Source organism: Pteropus alecto, unplaced genomic scaffold (genome assembly GCF_000325575.1).
Source record: "Pteropus alecto unplaced genomic scaffold, ASM32557v1 scaffold155, whole genome shotgun sequence".
Classification (NCBI taxonomy): Eukaryota; Metazoa; Chordata; class Mammalia; order Chiroptera; family Pteropodidae; genus Pteropus; species Pteropus alecto.
In genome coordinates this window covers 13,944,356-13,962,416 of record NW_006438113.1, presented here as the reverse complement: position 1 = coordinate 13,962,416, position 18,061 = coordinate 13,944,356, and the positions used below count along the sequence as shown (strand labels likewise).

The following is an 18,061-nucleotide window of genomic DNA, read 5'->3' as shown; positions in this document are numbered from 1 at the left end:
GCCGAGCCCCGGGTCTTGCGGGCTGCTGGCACTGGCTCTCTGCTCGCTGGCTCTCAGCCTGCTCGCCCACTTTCGGACCGCCGAGCTGCAGGCCCGGGTGCTGCGCCTGGAAGCGGAGCGTGGAGAGCAGCAAATGGAGCCGGCTATTTTGGGACAAGTCAACCAACTGCTGGATGAGGTCTGTGCTCTTTGTTGCTGGCTTTTATCCCTCCCCGCGGCGTCCCCTCGCGCAGCCTCCAAACTCTCCACCAGCCAGTGCCCGCGGGCGCTTGCTATCCGCGCCGCGCCGTGCGCCCCAGAACTCTCACGAGTGGTTGGGGGGCGGGGAACGACTCTGCCCTGCTGGGAATGCGGAGGACCTGAGCGGTACGCGTTTGTCCCCTCAGCTCCTGCCTCTGGCAGGGGCCCCCAGCGTCCTGCGCGGCGAGCGTCCTGGGCGCGCCGGGCAGGTGGAGATAAGAAGGCGCTCGAGGCGCGCGGAGGCGGCTAAGCTCCACTTCTCCCTCCCTGCACGCACCCTGCCAAGGTGATGTGAGAGTCGCCCAGCGCCCACGCGGCGGGACGTGTGCCCCACGGCCCGGGGCTGAGGCTTACTGGGCCCCCAGGCCCTCCCCATCTATCCCTTGAGGATCGGTACTGCCTGACTTTCATTGCCAACGTTGCTTTGGGAAGAGAGACTGAGGAGTGAGTCATCTAAGGGGCTGAGGGGGGCAGAGTGGGCAGTCCTTGCAACGGTGGTGTCCTGGTCCCTGCTCATTGACCCAGATTGCTGGGGCCTAAATGTGGGTCGCCCTGGCTCTGCATACCCTTTTCTTTCTAAGCAGAGTTTCTTATTCCCTGCCCCCTGGAATGGTCCCCTAACGTTCTGTGTTAGTGTGTTTTTCTGGGGGAGGGGATGTTGAGCTTTCTCCTCTTCCCAAAATGTTCTTGAACAGAAGTGGATTAAAAGCCACTAATGTCTCAGCCATGACAATCTTGTGTGTACGTAAAAAGGCCCACCCACTCAAGGAAGGAGGGACATTCAGTCCCATTGGCACCACCAGTGAAGTCTGGGCAGTGAGAGAATGAGGCCTGGTGACTTATGAGAGTCTGGACAGCACTGGGGATCCAGGGCACAGATGAAGGGGAGGACCTGCAGGTGATGGCTGCAGCAGTCTGGGAAGAGGTCCTGGAAGAGGCTGGCTATGAAAGGTTTCCATGGGAAAAACTGGGAGAGGGCCTCTTGGTAAGAAGTTGCGTGGAACAGTGAAGGGCCAGGTGGTAGGGTCCAGCAGGCCTGGGTTTTATGCTCACTCTGCTACTTAGAAGCTGTGCAATCTGGGGCAAATTCCCTGACACCTCTGAGCTCACAAAATGGTGGTGCTGAGGGCAAGCATTAGAGCCCAGCTCTAACTGTGGTGGCATTGTAGCCATTCTGGAATGATGTACCAATTCCCTACAGCCAGGCCCCTCCTAGGTGCCCCTACCAGGCAGAAGCTAGTACCTGCCAAAGCAGTTCTCCAGATTGGTCAAGGAAAGGGAGGTCACAGGGCCAGAGCAGAGAGGGTGGTCACAGGGCAAGTTTACTGGTGCTAGTGGTGCACCCATGACTGCTGCCGTCAGCTCATTTCCATGATCTGCCAGGCTCTAGGGATTCTGTCAGGCTGCCACGGTCCCCTGGGCCTGGGAGTGGGGGCTCTAGGCTCAGCAGTGCAAGCAGGCAGCCTTCATGGGCTGGACCAGAGTGCACATGGGACTGGCTGTGCAGTGGAGAGGATGTGAGGGCAGTGAGGGCTCGCCCAGGAATCTCGGGGCCCTGGTTGCTGAGGAACAAGCATCAAGCCCTGGAGTTTTGCTTAGTTCCTCTTAGTTCCATCCTTTCTCCTTCCTGGCCCTTCCTGCTGCCCAGGGCACGCCCCAGCCCTTTCCCAGATCCTTGCTTCCTCTGCTTAAGACAGCCTGTCAGGGCCTTGGTGCTGACAGTGTTATTTGACATACCAATTCCTCCCCTCCAAACTGCAGCTTCATGTTCACCCCACTGACTTCTAGATCTCCCATCTGAACCGACCTCATTTCACAGATGGGGAAACTAAGGCGCAGAGAGAGGCAGTAGGTTATTCAGCGTCACATGGTGAGATGTCGTGTTCTTTCCACTATGTCTTGCCACTTTCCTTCGTCCGTTCCTATTCATTCATTCAGCACACCAGCTGTGGGTCAGGCGGTGCGGACACACTTCTGTCCTCCTAAACTTACAGGCAAATAAAACACAAGGAAGAAAAGGGGCAGTGACTTATGTCGTGTGAAAAATGTTATAATCATGGAAGCAGAGGAGGCCTGAGAACTGTATGAACATGCAACATACCTGATGGAGGCGGCTTCCTGGGAAAGAGATTTTCAAGCAAAGACTTAAAGGACAAATAGGAGTTTTCCAGGCAAAAGGGAATGAGTATGAGAGCCTTGTTTTTAGGGGCAAAGGGAATAAGTTTTGGAGGCTGGAAGCCAGAGGGCGGGCAGGGAGAGGGGGTGGGAGTTGCTTTGGGGAACTAAAGGAAGTCCAAGACCCTGGAGGGCTGGGAGGGTGGAGTGGTAGAAGATATGGCTGCCGAGAGACAGGTAGCCTATGTCGAGAGAGCCTTAGAGGCAATTAGATCTGTGCAAGAGCCATGGAAGGCTCTGGAGGAGGGCAGTTATGGCCCTAGAATAAGAGATTAAAGCAGAGCAGGGAGGCCAAATAGGGGGCTAGTGCAGGCCAGAAGGGACTGCGACCCAGACTAGGGGTGCCAGTGGGCTTCAGAGAAGAGTGAGTGGAAATGGTGGATGCAGTGATGGAAACTGAGGTCAGTAGCAAAGGGTATTGGAACCGAGGGAGAGAGCTGTTGTGCAGGTGGCAGGAGTCGGTGGCTTAGTCTGTGCGGAGATGGCCCTAGGGGGCATCTCCTGGGCGAGGCATCTTCTTCGTGGAAGGACACTAAGGTCTGTACTGTCCAAATACAGCAAACACTAGTCACATGTGACTTATTATATTTACATTAATTAAAATTAAAAATTTACATTTAGTCTTTAGTCATACTAGCTATACTTCAAATCATATTTACATTATATTTACATTAATTAAAATTAAAAATTTAAATTTATACTTTAGTCATACTAGCTATACATCTGTAGCTAGTGGCTACCAGACTGGGCAGCACAGATATAGAACATACACATCATCACAGAAAGTTCTGTGGGACAGCCCTATGGCAAGAGCAAGACACTTCTGGGCCAGCAAAGGTGCCCCAGAGCAACTTGAAGCCCTTCCTCTACCCTACGCCTTTCCTTTCAAGGTATGTTCTCTTAGTTCAAAGCAAAAGGCAAAGGTGAGGAAGGGGTGAGGCAGAGAAGAGAGACCTGGGACCGATGGACACCCCTGGGAGAAAAGAAAATGCAGAGAAGAGAGGAGAACATGGATTTCTTAAAGAATGATCCTATGAAATGGATGTGCAGAGGGATCCTGCTCTGGAAGGGTACACAGGCGCCCTGTGGGCATAGGGGCCCAGACCATCCCCTCACCCCACCCTGAGCCTCAGGTTTCTTCTCCACAAAACCCAGGCCCTGGCTCCCTCTCAGGGATGCTGTGAGACTCTCAGGAGATGGCAGATGAAAGAATGCACTAAAAGATGCCAGCACCAAAGGCCATGCTCAGGACCACCGGAGTGCTCATGGAGGTCTCCCATAGTTCTGGGGCAGGCAATCCGGACTAGGGCAGATAGGCCTGGACCACTCTCTGAAAAATGAAGAAGGGCATTGAGCAAGGCCTTCCGGTGAGGCGCGCAGTCTGTACGATGGTCTGGAAGCAGGAATCCAGGAGCACATGCACACCACCCACCCTAGCATGGAAAGCAGTGTGCTGGGGTACAGACTGTATCCGTGAGGCAGGATGAGAGGGGGCTGGCAGGGAAGGCAAGGCTGAGGGGACCCAGTAGGAGAGGAGCCTGGAATGAGGCGAGATAGGGGCAGATGTGAACAGAAGGCCACGATTGGAGAGGCCAAACCACTGGGAGAGGAGGGTCAGAGCTGAGAGAGGAGGATAGGGCGGGGGGCCAGCTTGTGGGGAGCTGAGAGTGTGGCTTCCAGACCTCAGCCCCCAATTGTTCCTCGATCAGTTCCTCTCTCCTGGTCTGGGACCCTTAATGAGCCCTCCAGCTGCCGTTACTTGATGTGCTTGCTATGAAGAAAGAAACTGGAATGTCCCAAATGGAGGAAATCAGATGTCACCTAGGGCTGGGCAGTGGGTGTGCAGTGGAAGAGGCGGGAGTGGAATTTAAAATAGCCAAATCCATTTGCAGGCCAAGGGGGAGCAAGGGGTGTCAGCAGCCACCTTCAAGGTGAATGTTGAGGAAGCCCAGGCAGACTCCCTCATCCCTAAATATAATAATAACAACCATCATAGCAGGACTGTTGCACATCTATAGCATGTGTACAGGGGCCCTTTATTGGGTTCTTTCCAGAGGAGCGTTTAGGGCAGAGATCAAAGCAGTGGCTAAGAAATTGGGGCTCTGGATGGGGTCCCCTAGGATTGAAATGCTGGGACGAGGATGGGAGCAGACTCTTAAAGGGGATGTACGTGTGTCATGAAGGATATGGCCTGCGGTAGAGTGTCCTGTGTAGATTGCAGCTGCCTGCACCTCAGTAAATGAACAACCTTTAGATCGAGGTGCCCTATATGCAGTCAGGACTTTACTGTGTCCGTCCTAAAACTACTCCTTGTTTCATGAATTGAGAAAATGACTGATTATGTGGAGAGTTAATAGCGGGAAGGTCCTCAGAGCGACTCAAGTCCAGTGCCCTCACCCTACAGACGAGAAAACAGGTTCGAAGGCTGCACAACCAGGTATCAGAGGAGCCAGGGGTAGGGGTTTTTTGTTGTTGGGTTTTTTGTGTTTTTTTGTTTTGTTTTGTTTTTAAATACAGAGCAATATTTACCATACATAAAGCCAAAGGGAGTTTCTAAAGTTTTACAGCTTCTCCAAAGGCCTTAAAATCAGCTGGTAGCTCCAAACCAGACTGAGGACCTCATTAAGTAGCCAATCCTCACAGGAAGGTGATAGGAAAAGAAGTCAAAGCATCTGAAACATCATGTCATATGTCTTAAGCATAGTTTCACAATTTGACACTCTCAGAAAAATGCTCATTCCTAATCATTCTAGACTTGCCCCAATGCCATCTGGAAAGCCTTCCCAAACTCCCCACCGCAAAATGGGCTCTCTCCCTGCTCTGGCTTCCTGCAGAACTTCCTGGCCATGCCAAACATTTAGCTCAGAGAAAGAAAATAGACAGACATGGCACATGCTGACTCTCCTTACTCCAGAACCATGGCAGCCATGACTAATTACTCAGTACTTCCCAAGTGAGCCTCTATAGGTCTCAGAATCCTCAACACAGGGCTCCAGGCTGCCACCTCCAGTCTATCAGAGTAAGTGACCAAGATAAAATCTATTTGCCATACCTGGCTCAGCCTCAAACACATTGTGCAGTGTGCCGTCCTCTCTATTGCCTTCAAATGTCTTGTCTCTCCATCGCTCACACACGACCCAATAACAAGGATAGGGCTCACTAGTCTCAGGGTCTCTCACTAGCCTGGGACTTTGCACATAGTGGGCAGCACTCGCCAATTAGTTGCTAGTTTAAGGTCCCCCTGCTGGAGGCTAGTGAAACCATCTCGGTCAGCTATTCTTCCCACCCCTCCACCACCACCACCCCCAGACCCAGCTGTATGCTCAGCATTTGCTTGGGGTGGGGGGTGCCCTGGAAGTGGGTATTTCAAAGCCACCAACAGAGGATGAAATGATTAACTCTTAAGTCAGGGCTGCATTCCAGGTTCTGGCTGGGAGAGTGGGGATGGCTCAGTTTGATGTGTTCCCACCCGGACAGAGTAGCTGAGGCACTCGTCACACCCATCCTCCCTCATCTCCTTCTCTGGTGGGTCATGGGAATCACCTCACCTGCCCAGGCTGCCCGGCATGTTTGCTTTGAGGAAAAACAGTAAAGTGGGCAAGCCCACGGCATTTGATGTCACCTTTGCCGCTAACTGGTGATGACCTAAGCCTCAATGTCCTGATTTGAAAAATGGGGATAACAACATCTTTCACCCAGGATTGTTGCCGGATTAAATGGAATCATTCAATTAATAGCAACTGTAAGATGGGGTGTGCCGTGTCCACGACTTTTATTAATAGCTAATATTTCCTGAGCACTGTTCAGAGAGCTTTACATTTATTCATTTAATTCTCACAATAATCCTATGAAGTGGTTATATTTTTACAATTTCCTTCTTACAGAAGAGAAATAGAGGCCCTGGGAAGTTAAGTTACTTTCTCAAGATCTTACAGCTAGTAAATAGCAGAGCCAGGCCATGAACTCGGGCAGTCTGGCCCCAGGGCTGGCATTCTGAGCCACTAGTATATTCCCTCTGTATGTGGTACCGTACCCGGCTAAGTCAGGTGAGGCAGGTTATGTAGGCCAGGGGCTAGGGACCTCTTTGGTTCTGTTTGGCTCCCACGGAGGTGGCATTTACTGAACTGACTTAGCATCAGGCCCTCAATACCATTTTTGTTGTATGAATGACACTGACGATGCTCTTTGTTACATCAGGTCTTGGTGATGAGAATCTTTAAGAGAGTCCCTGTCCAGCCTTGGACACTGAACTGACCTCTAGGAAGCTTAGCACCAAATCTGGGTTCACCGCATGGCATAGCATAGTCCTTCGGGCAGAAGTTTTGGTGTAAGCCTCATTCCCAGTTCTGTTTTATCACCCTTCCTGGCTTTTCTTTTTCCTTTTTACCTCCTGCTGCCTTACTATATAATGTGTGTCTGTCTGTCTGTGCAGCTGCCTGAATGTCCTCTTTTGAAGCAAGATTGGGCTAAAAGTTCTATAGTAACTAAACTTTTGAAAGTTATTTCCCCACCTTCTCATCGTATCTGCACACCCTCAAAGGCCTGCCCTGGACTGGTGACAAGCTAGCTGCATAGTGTCACCTGGGAGCTTTAAAGCACACCAAAGCTGACCTCCCCCTCCCAAAACCCTGATGTGAATCCTCGTGCGGAGAGTCTGGCCTTGGGGTACTTCGCAAGCTCCGTGGCGGGCAGTCCCTGAGAGAGAGAACTTACTGTGCCCCTGGGGCTGGGATATCCTCTACAATTTAACCCAGACCCCTCACCTGGATCCCAAGCAGTGCACGAGGGGCCGATGGTGACGGTAATGAGGGTCACAACGAGATGTCGATGAAAGTTCTACCGCACGCTGTTCAGCTTGAAAGGCTGGGAGCTTTAAAGAAGGGTAAGCAGTAGCTTTTGCTGGGGAGAGTTAGTTTTGATTTTGTGGTTTTGTTGTTGTTGTTGTTGTTGTTGTTGTTGTTGTTGTTGTTTCAGAAAATAAAGTCAACTGAGAGTTTGCCATCCAGGAGAAAGGACGTTTTAGGAGAAGCCCCAGGAGTCCTTCTCCCATTTCTTTTGGTTGGATTCTGCCCCTCTCAGAAGCAGCTTAGTCCCCAGTAAATAAAGGAAGTTGGCAGGCTCCTCCAAGGGAAACTGAGGCCAGGTTTGGGGAGAGGCTGGAAGGGCTGGGGCAAGCTGGGTCCCTCGGGGTGTCGTCTGGGCTGCCAGGAGGCCCTAGCAGCTCTGCGATGACACGGGTGCTCTCCCATCCGCAGGCCACATGCCCCGGGTGGGAGCCTCTCTGAGGCTGAAAGGGCGGTACGGGGCTGCTGGCAGCCAGGGCTCCTCTGGGCCTTCAAAGGGCAAAGGCTAGCCCGGCACAAAGGGGCGGAACTGCCTGCCTGGGAAGCTGGGCACAGCCTGCCAGGGGGACACTGGGTCCCTGTCTCCCCTTCTGGAGGCTATTGTGGGTTTTCCAGAAAACCCTTCCATGGCTAGAGTCCATATGAGCTGGGCCTCTGCCCTCTCTTCGGCACCCTTTTCTCTCCTCACCACACCCCTGCCCCCAGCCTCACTGGCCTTCGTGAGGCCTGCAGTCCAGTTTTGGCCTTTGTTTTTTGCTCAGGCATTTCCCACTGCAGTAGGCTCTCCCTGTCTACCCTGCCCTCCTGCCAGGTGGCTCACTCCTATCTGTTCTCTAAGTGGCAGCAGGGAGATCTTGCTGCCTCCAGAGGACATATCTTTCCCAAAAAAGCAGTCGTAAGGCCTGGGATTTTGCCATCCAAGGGACTTTATACTTGCAGTCCCCTGTTACACTGCACATGCCTCGTGAAGGTGCCTCTTAAGTCATCGCTTTGAGGTTTTCTACATCAGGTCATGCATACTCTGACAAGGGTATTGGGCAGGACAAGAAGGGTGACTTCTGGGGACAGGGGTGAAGAAGGGGGCTGGGTAAAAAGGAATTATCTGGGATTCTTCCAGGAGCAGCCTTAGTCTACTTCACTGTGAGCTGGCACTTGAGGTTTATTGGGAGTAAGTCAGAGGGTGGTCCTGCGACCTCCAGCCTCTCCCCACTCCATAGCATCAGAGTGTGGGAAGGAAGGGAGCTATGTGCTATAGTAGGAATCCCCCATAACATCCCCGGTTCTCGCGCTCACACACCTTCAGTGACAGGGAGCTCACCACCTAATGTAGCTGACTGTTCCATGGTTGGACCGTTCTGACTGTAATATATGTGTCCTTCATCTGGTTAGAGCTTCAGACCTATCTCTACAACTACCATCCCACTCTTCCAACGCGTCCTAAAAGCACCTCAAATTCAACATGTCTAAGCTGAGAAGGAAGTCCAACCCTCCCCAGCACCTCTTCATCTGTGAATGCACTGGCCTCCAGCTGCACTTCATCCAGGCCCTACTGACCCCACCTTCTCAGCTTCCCACAGATCTGTCTTCTCTCCATCACCGCCTGCCTGCCCTTTCCCACCTGAGCTACCTTGGGCTCTCCTAATCCATCTGCTCCCATTCACTCTGCCCTACCCCCTTTCTTCATCCACACAGCAGCCAGGGTGATCTTTTAAAAACTTTCCATATGATCACTACATTTCTCTGATTTTTTGTTAATCTCAAGCCAGAGACTAAATTTCTTAATGCAGTCCATGAGACCTGGAGAACCTGCTTCTTGCCACCCTCTCCAGCCCATGACTCACCTCCCCTCACTTTCAGAGTCCAGCCCCACGGCCGTGCACTGTCATGGTTAAGAGCACAGACTCAAGCCAGATGGCTGGGTTCAAGTCCAGCTCTGCTGGCCATGTAATGTCAGGCAAGTTGTTTAACCTCTCAGTGCTTTGAGTTGCACCTCTGTAAAATGGGAGTGATGATAACAAGAGGATCTCCTTATGGGTATTGTTTTTAGGATTAACAGTCCTAACAGTCCTAGGATTAGCAGTGCCTAACAGTCCAGTAATAGGCATTGTGATTATTGAGATACTGTGATTTCCTGCAAAGAGCCAAGCCTCTGCCCTGCAGTCACAGGCATGCACAGCGGAAAGACATGGGCTCTGAGCCAGGCTTCCTGGTTCAAATCTTGCCTCTGCTCTTCTTGGCTGTGTGTCAACATGCAAGTTAATTCACCTCCCTCTGTCTCAGTTTCCTCATTCATAACTGAGTTGCTGTGAGTACCAAATGAATTAATATATGCAAGACCCCTGCCTGATTCGTAAGAAGCACATGGCTGTGTCAGGTCTCAGTCATTCTCCTGTACCTTATCTGGTTCATTGTTGCTCATCCTCAGATCTCAGCCCAGCTGTCACTTTCCCGTGATGAGCCAGCCTAGTCAAAGCCTCAGGACAGGTTCTCAGCACCTCACCCCTTCCGGCCATAGCTCTGATGACAGTGGTAACTTCACATTGATGTGTGTGGTTTATAGATTCATATATGCCCTCCCTAAAGAGTAAGCTCCGTCAGCACAGCATGAATATCTGCTTTGCTCAGACATGTGTCCCCGGTACTTTGCATGGCTCTGGCACATATAGATGCTCAATACCCATTTGTGGAAGGGAAGGAAGGCGAGAAGAGGTGCCTGACTTCCACCCCAGCACTCTTACCCCCACCCCTCACTGTTCTGTTGTAGGGGACCCCTGCTTCATCTTGCACCTGGCCCAGAGGTGACCCCAGACCCCCTGAAACTTTTGAAGTGCCAGGCCCCATGCTAACTAGCTCCCACCCACATCCAAATAGTTCCAGGGCTCAGTTCCTTGACTCCTCTGAGGCAGCAGCAAGGCCTTAGGTTAGCTAGAAGGAGGGACTTCCTCATATGAAGCCTGGAAAACTCACACAGGAGCATGCAGCTCCTTCCCCTGACTTTTTCTGATCTGCAGTGCCTGGGGCCACATCTGTCTGTGGTTCTGGTGAAACAGGGAGGCGAAGTCAGCCCATGGCATCCGGCAGACCCTCGGGCCCCTGTTTCTTGGCCCTGGGAGTCTATGATCAGGCGCCAAGTCCATTGTACAAAGAGAACTGTGAAAGGAGGGAGATGACGGTTCTTCAGGCAGCCCCACTGCACCCCCTCCCAGCCCCCCACACGCAGGCCCCCAAACAGACTGGGCAAGTCCGGTTCTGGTGGGTGTGGGTTGTGTCTAGATTTCCTCCACTTTGATTTTACCGCACTGAGCTGCCTGTGCCCCAGGCAAGCAGCCGCACAGGGTCCTGCTGCCTTAACAAACCCCATTTGTGGGCTGCCCTCTCCTGTGGTCCCTGGGATTAAGCCCACAGAGCCAGCACCGTGCAGGCACAGCCCAGATCCTGCCTGTATGCCTTTGCTCCTTATCGAATGCCCTGCCGCCCACATTTCTTCCTATACAAATTCTGCCAAAGCCCAGCCCAAAGCCCATGTCCTCCTGGGACCACAGGGATGGGTCCTAGGGAATAGACCTAAAAGTAAGTAATTCAGTTCAAGCGTGGATCACAGACACCAGACTGGGTCCCGCCCTCAAAGGCTGGCTCAGTCTCCAACGGGGTGCTGGGCCAGTAACAGTTATGGCACAGAGTGATGGGAAGGGCTCTAGCAGATGGGATCAAGAACCCATTCTGTACCAAGTGTTATAAGCAGATGCTTACACAGGTTGCCAACGTTTGCCCAGTGTGGTCATTTCATTGGGCAACTCCTTTCAACTTTTAGTTCTCAGGGTCAAAAGGCAGGGATGCAGCCAGGTCTTCACTCACCTTCCCTCTTGCAGGAAGAGGGGGTCCGAGTTTCCCCAGAGCGGGAGGGAGGGATGGCAAGAAACGACCACATGTCTACATGCTTGCGGCAGTGCATGAGGCCAGGCCAGCCTCACCGGGCAGGTGGGAGGAGGCATCCGTTCAAGAAAGAAGTGGCCTTCACTCGGCCACTAAGAAAAAGAAGTTGGCACAACAGGTGCTCACCCTTCTTCACATCTAGACAACTCTTTTTGTTTTTTGATCTTAGCTCATTTTTCCCTTCAGCTGCCCTGTGTAGTCTACAGGATAACTAATATTATCCCCGGTTTACGGATGAGGAGCCTGAGGGCCAGAGAGGTTATAGCTCTTTCTTAATACATAGTGGAAGAGCTGGGGCTAGACCCCGAGGTCCTGGCGCTCCCAAATGAAGCTCAAGCCACATCAGCGCTGCCAAGCTCTGCATGTGGTGGATACTTCATCAGAGTTTGGAGGTCATCTGTGCTAACCCAAAATAAAGTCCCATGGCAGCCTCCAAGGGCAGATGAACTCTAATGGGAGTCATACACTAATAATATCAAAAATTAATTATTAAATGACATTTCCACCTAAAGCATTTAGCATAGTGCCTGGTATATACTACTCGATATATGTAACTATTATTATTAATATTAGCTCATTTAATAGTTCCACCTGGTAAGTGCTTCATGGTTTCTAAGATACTCTCCACAGCAACATTAGGAGGTTGATGGTGGGGGGTTTTAATATTCCCATTTTACAGGTTTCCCCAGAGGAGAGGTGCCAGGCTCAAGGTCACAGCCATGGAGTCCAGAGCTCACTTGGCATCTACCTCTGGGCTCACTCCCCGACACTACGACCAGGATGCACTCACGTGTTACAGAGGCCCAGGCTGAGCCTGAGCCCTTTAAGAGCCCTGGTGCTGAGCATGGGGAGGGAGTGGCCCCTAAACCCAAGGCCAGGCTGGAGCTGCATTCTTTGGCGGGAGTGAGTAGCCGCTTGGCATTTTCCCTTTGATACTGATACAGGCATTTTAATAGCTGCGATGATCAGGCGGGTGATGTTTCAACTCTGGCCACGTGGGGCATTCCAGGAGGCCCTAGGGCAAAGCAGGAAGGCTTCTCTATTTAGGATGGCTGGGGGTCCACCCTAGAGCCTCAGAAAGTTTTCCACCTGCCTCTGAGCCTCAGCCTGGAGATTTCTCGCCAAGGGGGCCAGGCTCGTGGCATAAGTAGATGAAGCTGGCCAGCAGGAGGGTACTGTGGTGACCTGGACAGCACGTGCTCACCGAAAATGAGCAGCCACCACTCAATACCACCTGATTGTTACCATGGCCCAGTGTTGCCAGGTCCCCCCATTGTACAAGAGAGACTGGAAATCCAGACCTTTATGTGAAATCTCCTGTTTCGCAAGTAACCATTCTTTATTGAGCATCTACCATATGCCAGACCATGTTCTAGACACTGAATAAAACAGACCAAAATATCCACATACTTGTGGAATTTACTTTCTAGTGGTGGGGTGGGAAGACAGTGAGCAAGATAAATAAGGGAAAAATGACAACAAAATTCTAAGGAGACAATAAAACATGGAAGAAGGATAGTAAGTATATTGTGAGAAGGCACCAGGGGCAAGGAAGTCCTCACTGAGAGTGAGCCAGGTGATCAGCTAGAAAGAGAACATCCCAGGCACAGGTCAGCAAGTGCAAAGGCCCTAAGGTAGGAGGAAGCCCGGCATGCGTAGGCTCATCAAGGAGGCCTGTGTGGTCACCCCGGCCGCTGTGGGGCAAGGGCAGAGGCAGGGGGATCCATCAGAAGGTTATAGCAGTCATCAGGCCAGAGATGATGAGGCTTGGACCAGGAGGCAGAGATGGGAGTGGCGAGAAGAGGTCAGATCTTGGATATGTCTGGAAGGTAGAGAACAAGAGCTGCTGACTGAATGGGTGTGGAGTGAGAGAGAAAGAGATATCACTGCTGGTGTCAAGGTTTTGAGCAATGGGCAGTTGACATTACCTGTGATGAGGAAGACTGTGGGAGGGGCAGGCCTGGGGAGAGGTGACAGAATAAGAGGAGCTCAGTTTTACCAGGCTAGTTTTGGGATGCCTTTCAATGGAGATGTCAAGTAAGCAGCTGGATAAATGCGTCTGGAGTTCCGGAAGAAGGCCCGGGTTAGAGGTACAAAGAGGGGACCATCATCACATACAGATAGTGTTGAAGCCATAAGACTGGTGAGATCCCCAAGGTGTCTGTGCAGAAAAAAAGAGGCGAGGCTGGGCCCTGCGGCCCTCCAACACTGTAACGTCAAGTAGATACAAAGAAAGCAGCGAAGGAGACTGAGAAGGAGCACAGCGTGGTAGGAGGGAAGCCGGGAAAGTGGCATCCCAGGAACCAAGTACAGAAAGTTTGTCAAGGAGAGGGAAGAGCAAGCAGACGTTCTGACAGGCGGAGATGAGGCGGAGGACCGCTCACTGGACTTAGCCACGTGGAGGCCATCAGTGGCCACAAGGAGAACCACTTAGGTAGAGGAAGTATAAGAGCTGGTAAGAGTGGTCCAGGAGAGAGCTGGAGGAGACATGCTCCATCAGGGAGTTTTTCTAGGAAAAAAGCTTCATCAAGAGAGGATTTTTCTTTTCTTTTTTTCGGATGAGAGAAACAACGACATGCTTGCATAATGATTTACAGCTCAATCCTACTCGAAGCCTGTTTTCGTCAATACGTGTTTTATGGGAGCACAGCCATGCTTATTTTGTTTTTGAGCTGTCTATAGTTGCTTTTCGCCTAGACGGTAGAGTTGAGTGATTGTGACACAGATCATATGGCTCACGGGGCCTAAAATATTTACTGGCTGACTCTTTACAAAAAACGTTTGCTGAGCTCTTGTGTAAGTGATCCAGTTCAGGGGAGAAAATTGATGATGCAGGTGGGAGGGGTACTTGACGTCCTAGAGTAGGCAGGAGTGGGGAAACCTGGCGTGCAGGTGGAGGGTTGGCCTTATCTGGGAGCGCAGAGGGGGCACACAAGAAGAGGGAAGGGAGAATGTGCCTGCACAGATGCAGATGGGCAGGAAGGTATGCGTGGTGTTGGGAGCCTCCAGAAGTCCTCTTCTTCCTGCTTCCATTTTCTCAAGGTCATCTGATGACAATGACCTTGGTCCCAGGGTGTTGCGTTGAGGAGAGAAGATGTGAGAACTCCTAGACAGGGAGATGAAAGTACTAGGGAAACACAGTATGTTTGCTGGGCATTCATCTGAGATAATGATCATGTATTAAAGTGAGGCCAGTCAGCCAGGTCGTGTGCTTCCTCTGGCTTCATTCCTCTGCCTGGGTGCCCATGTGGGGTAGGTGGAAACGTTTGATCTACCAGGTCTGTGGCTTAGCCAAGAGAATGTGCTGAAAGGGAGGAGCATTATGGCAGCCAAGGGTGTAGCCAGGAGAGTGATTATCATCACTGACTGCAGAATTTGAGCTGGGCAAAGAAGGAAGTGAAACATGGTGGGCGAGGGACAGTGAAAAGGTGGAACGACCCATGAATTGAAGGTCTTGCAGGTTGGAAGCATCCCTGGGGGTGAGGTGTTAGAAGGAGTAAGCTGCAGACGAGAGTCAGTGTGTGGGGTTGAAGCCCAAGCTCCGGAAGAGTCGCAGTGATGTTCAGATCTAATACTTTTCAAAAATAAACACTGGGCGGGCCAAGAAGACACACCCACACGCTGAATTTAGCCAGTTTCCCACCTCTGTGTCAGACATCTCCTTCCCCTCCTGATGGATGCTCCTAGCTCCCAGATCTGCCTTTCTATCTCAGCCTCTCTCCTGAGCTCCAGGGCCACAAGTACCCTGCCCATCTGGACTCCTCAAGGACAACCCTCAAATTCAGCTCGTCCCCAGACAAACTTGTCATCTTCCCACAAGCCTGCTTTTTGTCTCTCTTGTCCCCATGGGGGCCTCTTGGCTGCCCACGGCAGAGCCTGGTACCTATTCCTGCTCCCACCAAGTCCATCCTGTACCCTGTCCATTCTTTCTCCTGTATATCCTTTCTCTTGTCTGCTGCTCTCCATCATGCTGCCATGCCGTAGCCAGACTACCAGTTTCCATCAGTTGGACTGACGGCTTTGACAGCCTCCAGAGAGGAACCTCAACCTCTAACCTTCCCACTGATCCGGTCTGTTCTCACTATCCTCATCTTCATCTCCAGGGTCCAACCTGTACTTGGCATCTTGCTGTTGTTGAATGAATGACAACCCTAATGTTTGGGACCTGTAGCCAAAATGCTGCCAACTCGGTGCTCTTATACAACACACATCACCACGTGCTTCCTCCGTTTCAAACCCTTGGATGCCTTCGCTATGCTAGACCTCTTACCTGGCACATAGGCCCCCAACTCTCACTCCAAGTCTGCAGTCACCTGGATACATCTTAACACACTTCTCCCACATGAAGCTCAAACTTCTTTGCTGATGGGGACTGTGTCTTGTTCTCCACTTTGCACAATCTCACAATTAGTAGGAGCTCCATGTATATTGGATTGACTGAACAAGAATATTGAACTTGAAGGTGGAGGACCTGGAATTTAAGCCTTCTGTGGTTTAGTTCAATGCAACTTTCTTTCCCTCCGAGTCTCAGTTTCCTTGATTATAAAATGGGCTGATTTCTGGCCTGCCTTTTGTATGGGACGGTGGCGAGATTCAGGCGAAGGTTTAGGAAATGCGAAAATCACTTCCAGGTATGTCTTAGGTTGGGTTCCTAAGGATGTAGTCGAGACAGAAGCCTCAGCTGGTCCAATGGGAGCTCTGCAGCTGGGATGGCCCGAACTGAAGCAAAGGGACTGGGTCTTTGTACCATATCTGTAAGTAACTGGATATGAGTTGCTTTGGGGAGTGAAGTGGGTATGACCCTGGTGGAGGCTGCTCCTTTCAGCTGAGAGCAGTTCCCAGAGGACTGAGCCATCAACTAACACAAGGGCAGCTAAAGACGAGTGGCCTGATCCTGACCAGGAGGCCTGGATGGCGCAGTACAGCATCCTCACCAGCTCTAGGGTTTTATGGCTGTCAGTAGCCATGGAAATATCGGGGATCTGTGCTGCTATAAATTCACAGTCTCTTTCAGACCCTTAATGATCTGCCCTCCCGCCGTTCCTATCCCTCCTTCCTCGCCTAAGTCACTCCATCACACTGCTGCCTTTCCTCTTCCGCCGATATTTCATTCACAGTTTTGTCTCAGGTCCTTCGCTTCTGCTGTTCCCTCTGCCTGGAACACGCTTCCTTCAGATCTCTGCACAACTCATTTCCTTGCTTTCATCAGCTCTTTATTCAAAAGTCCCTTCTACAGAGAGACCTTCCCTGACCTGCAAGTTTAAAATATTCTCTTCCGTCTTTTTACTCTGCTTTATTTTTCTCTATAGCACTTATCACTGCCTGAATTATATATTCATTTGTTTCTCTGTGGAAGATGAACCCCGTGAGGGTGGCGACCCTGTCTTGTGCTACATTCTCCATCTCCAAGGCCCACCCTGTGCTTGGCACCACTGTTGCTGAATGTGTGACAACCCTAATGATTGAAACCAGCAGCCAAAATGCTGCCAGCTCAGCTGGCCCTGGCTTCTCAGTCACTGACTGGCTGTGTCACTTAAAAGACTTATGTCACATACCTACTGTGTGCCAGGAACAGCCACAAATAAGTACCTCAAAAGCCCAAGGTTATTGGTGGGAAGGGAAGTCGATAGGCACAGTTCCTCCCTGGAAAGTGGTTTCGGTGGGCTGGCTTCAGAACTGAGTAACACCAGACTTTGTCCTAGGAGGTCACTTGTGTGCTCAGTGGCCATTCTGTGCCCAACGTGGCCTGGCCTCAACATCCACCCACCTAAGACTTATGTGCCAACCTCCTTTTCTAAGTGAGATGCTCCCCTTTGGAACATTCTTGCCTTCCTCCCTCTCCTGTCTGCTTTGGCCTCCTGCCCGCTTCTGCCCTCAGAACTCCCACCTTGTCTGTTGCTGTGCTCCCTCCCCCAGGGACATTTGTATACACCTTTCTCCAGCAGGATAGAGTGGACTTCGCATCAAAAAGCCTGAGTTCTTGTCCCAGATCCACCATGTCCTTGCTGTGTGACCTTCAACAGGTTGCTCAGCCTCTCTGAGCCTCCATTTCTTTCAGTAAAACAACGAGGTCACATTTAAAGTTCCTTTGGAGTTAGAGTGTGAAATATAGATGTGATTCTCTGTATAAAAGCACCCAGCTCAGTGCCAGTACAGAGTGGGACTTAGCAGACATTAATTTGTTGTGAATCCTCACAAAGCTTTCCTGACCTGCCCTCTCACCACCAAACCAGAGGTAACACCTAATCTCACCACAACTCCCACACAACTTGCTTTACCTCTGTCATGGCCCACTGTGAGTGGCAGCACTATACAGTAGTTAAGTGCTGGAGAAATGCTGATGGGAAGCCAGCTGGCATTCTAACTGGTCCATGTGTCAGGGAATACAGCACACTGGACATTGTCAGTCATTGCCAGCCACAGCACAGGCCTCATGTGGCCAGATCTTCCAGTTTTTCAAGAGAAATTAGAAATGCAGATTTGTATGTGAAATTAGCCTCTTCAAAATATTGGCAACAAATTCAATGAAAAAAAAAAAAAAACTGCGGGAACCAAATAAAATACAACTAATGGCTGTACTGGCTTCAGAGAGTGCGTTCAAATCCTAGCTGTACCCTACCCCTGACCTTGGCCAGGTTACAGTCTCCTCTCTGTGCTTCAGGTCCCTTACCCGTAACAAGAGCTCAGCAATGCTCATGTATTGAGTTCCCCTCTGGGTGTCAGGCACCTTTCTTTCTGTGCCTCAGCCGTTTTGATCCTCTCAATAACTCAATGAGGTAGGGGCTGTTATCAACTCAGGGTCCTAGAACTGTGTATAAACCCAGGCAGTCTGGCCCAATGGTGTGCCTGTTAACCTCTGTGAGTGTGGC

At 51.2% G+C, this 18,061-nt stretch overlaps 1 protein-coding gene across 1 annotated transcript in view; it reads left to right on the top strand.

Moving 5' to 3' along the window:
- The window catches only part of COL13A1 (collagen type XIII alpha 1 chain), a 182,371-nt gene that overhangs the window by 4,390 nt on the left and 159,920 nt on the right, over positions 1 to 18,061 (top strand). Inside the window, exon 2 of the mRNA XM_015592180.1 lies at positions 7 to 178. Coding sequence (XP_015447666.1) covers positions 7 to 178 — 172 coding nt within the window. The remainder of the gene's footprint in view (positions 1 to 6; positions 179 to 18,061) is intronic.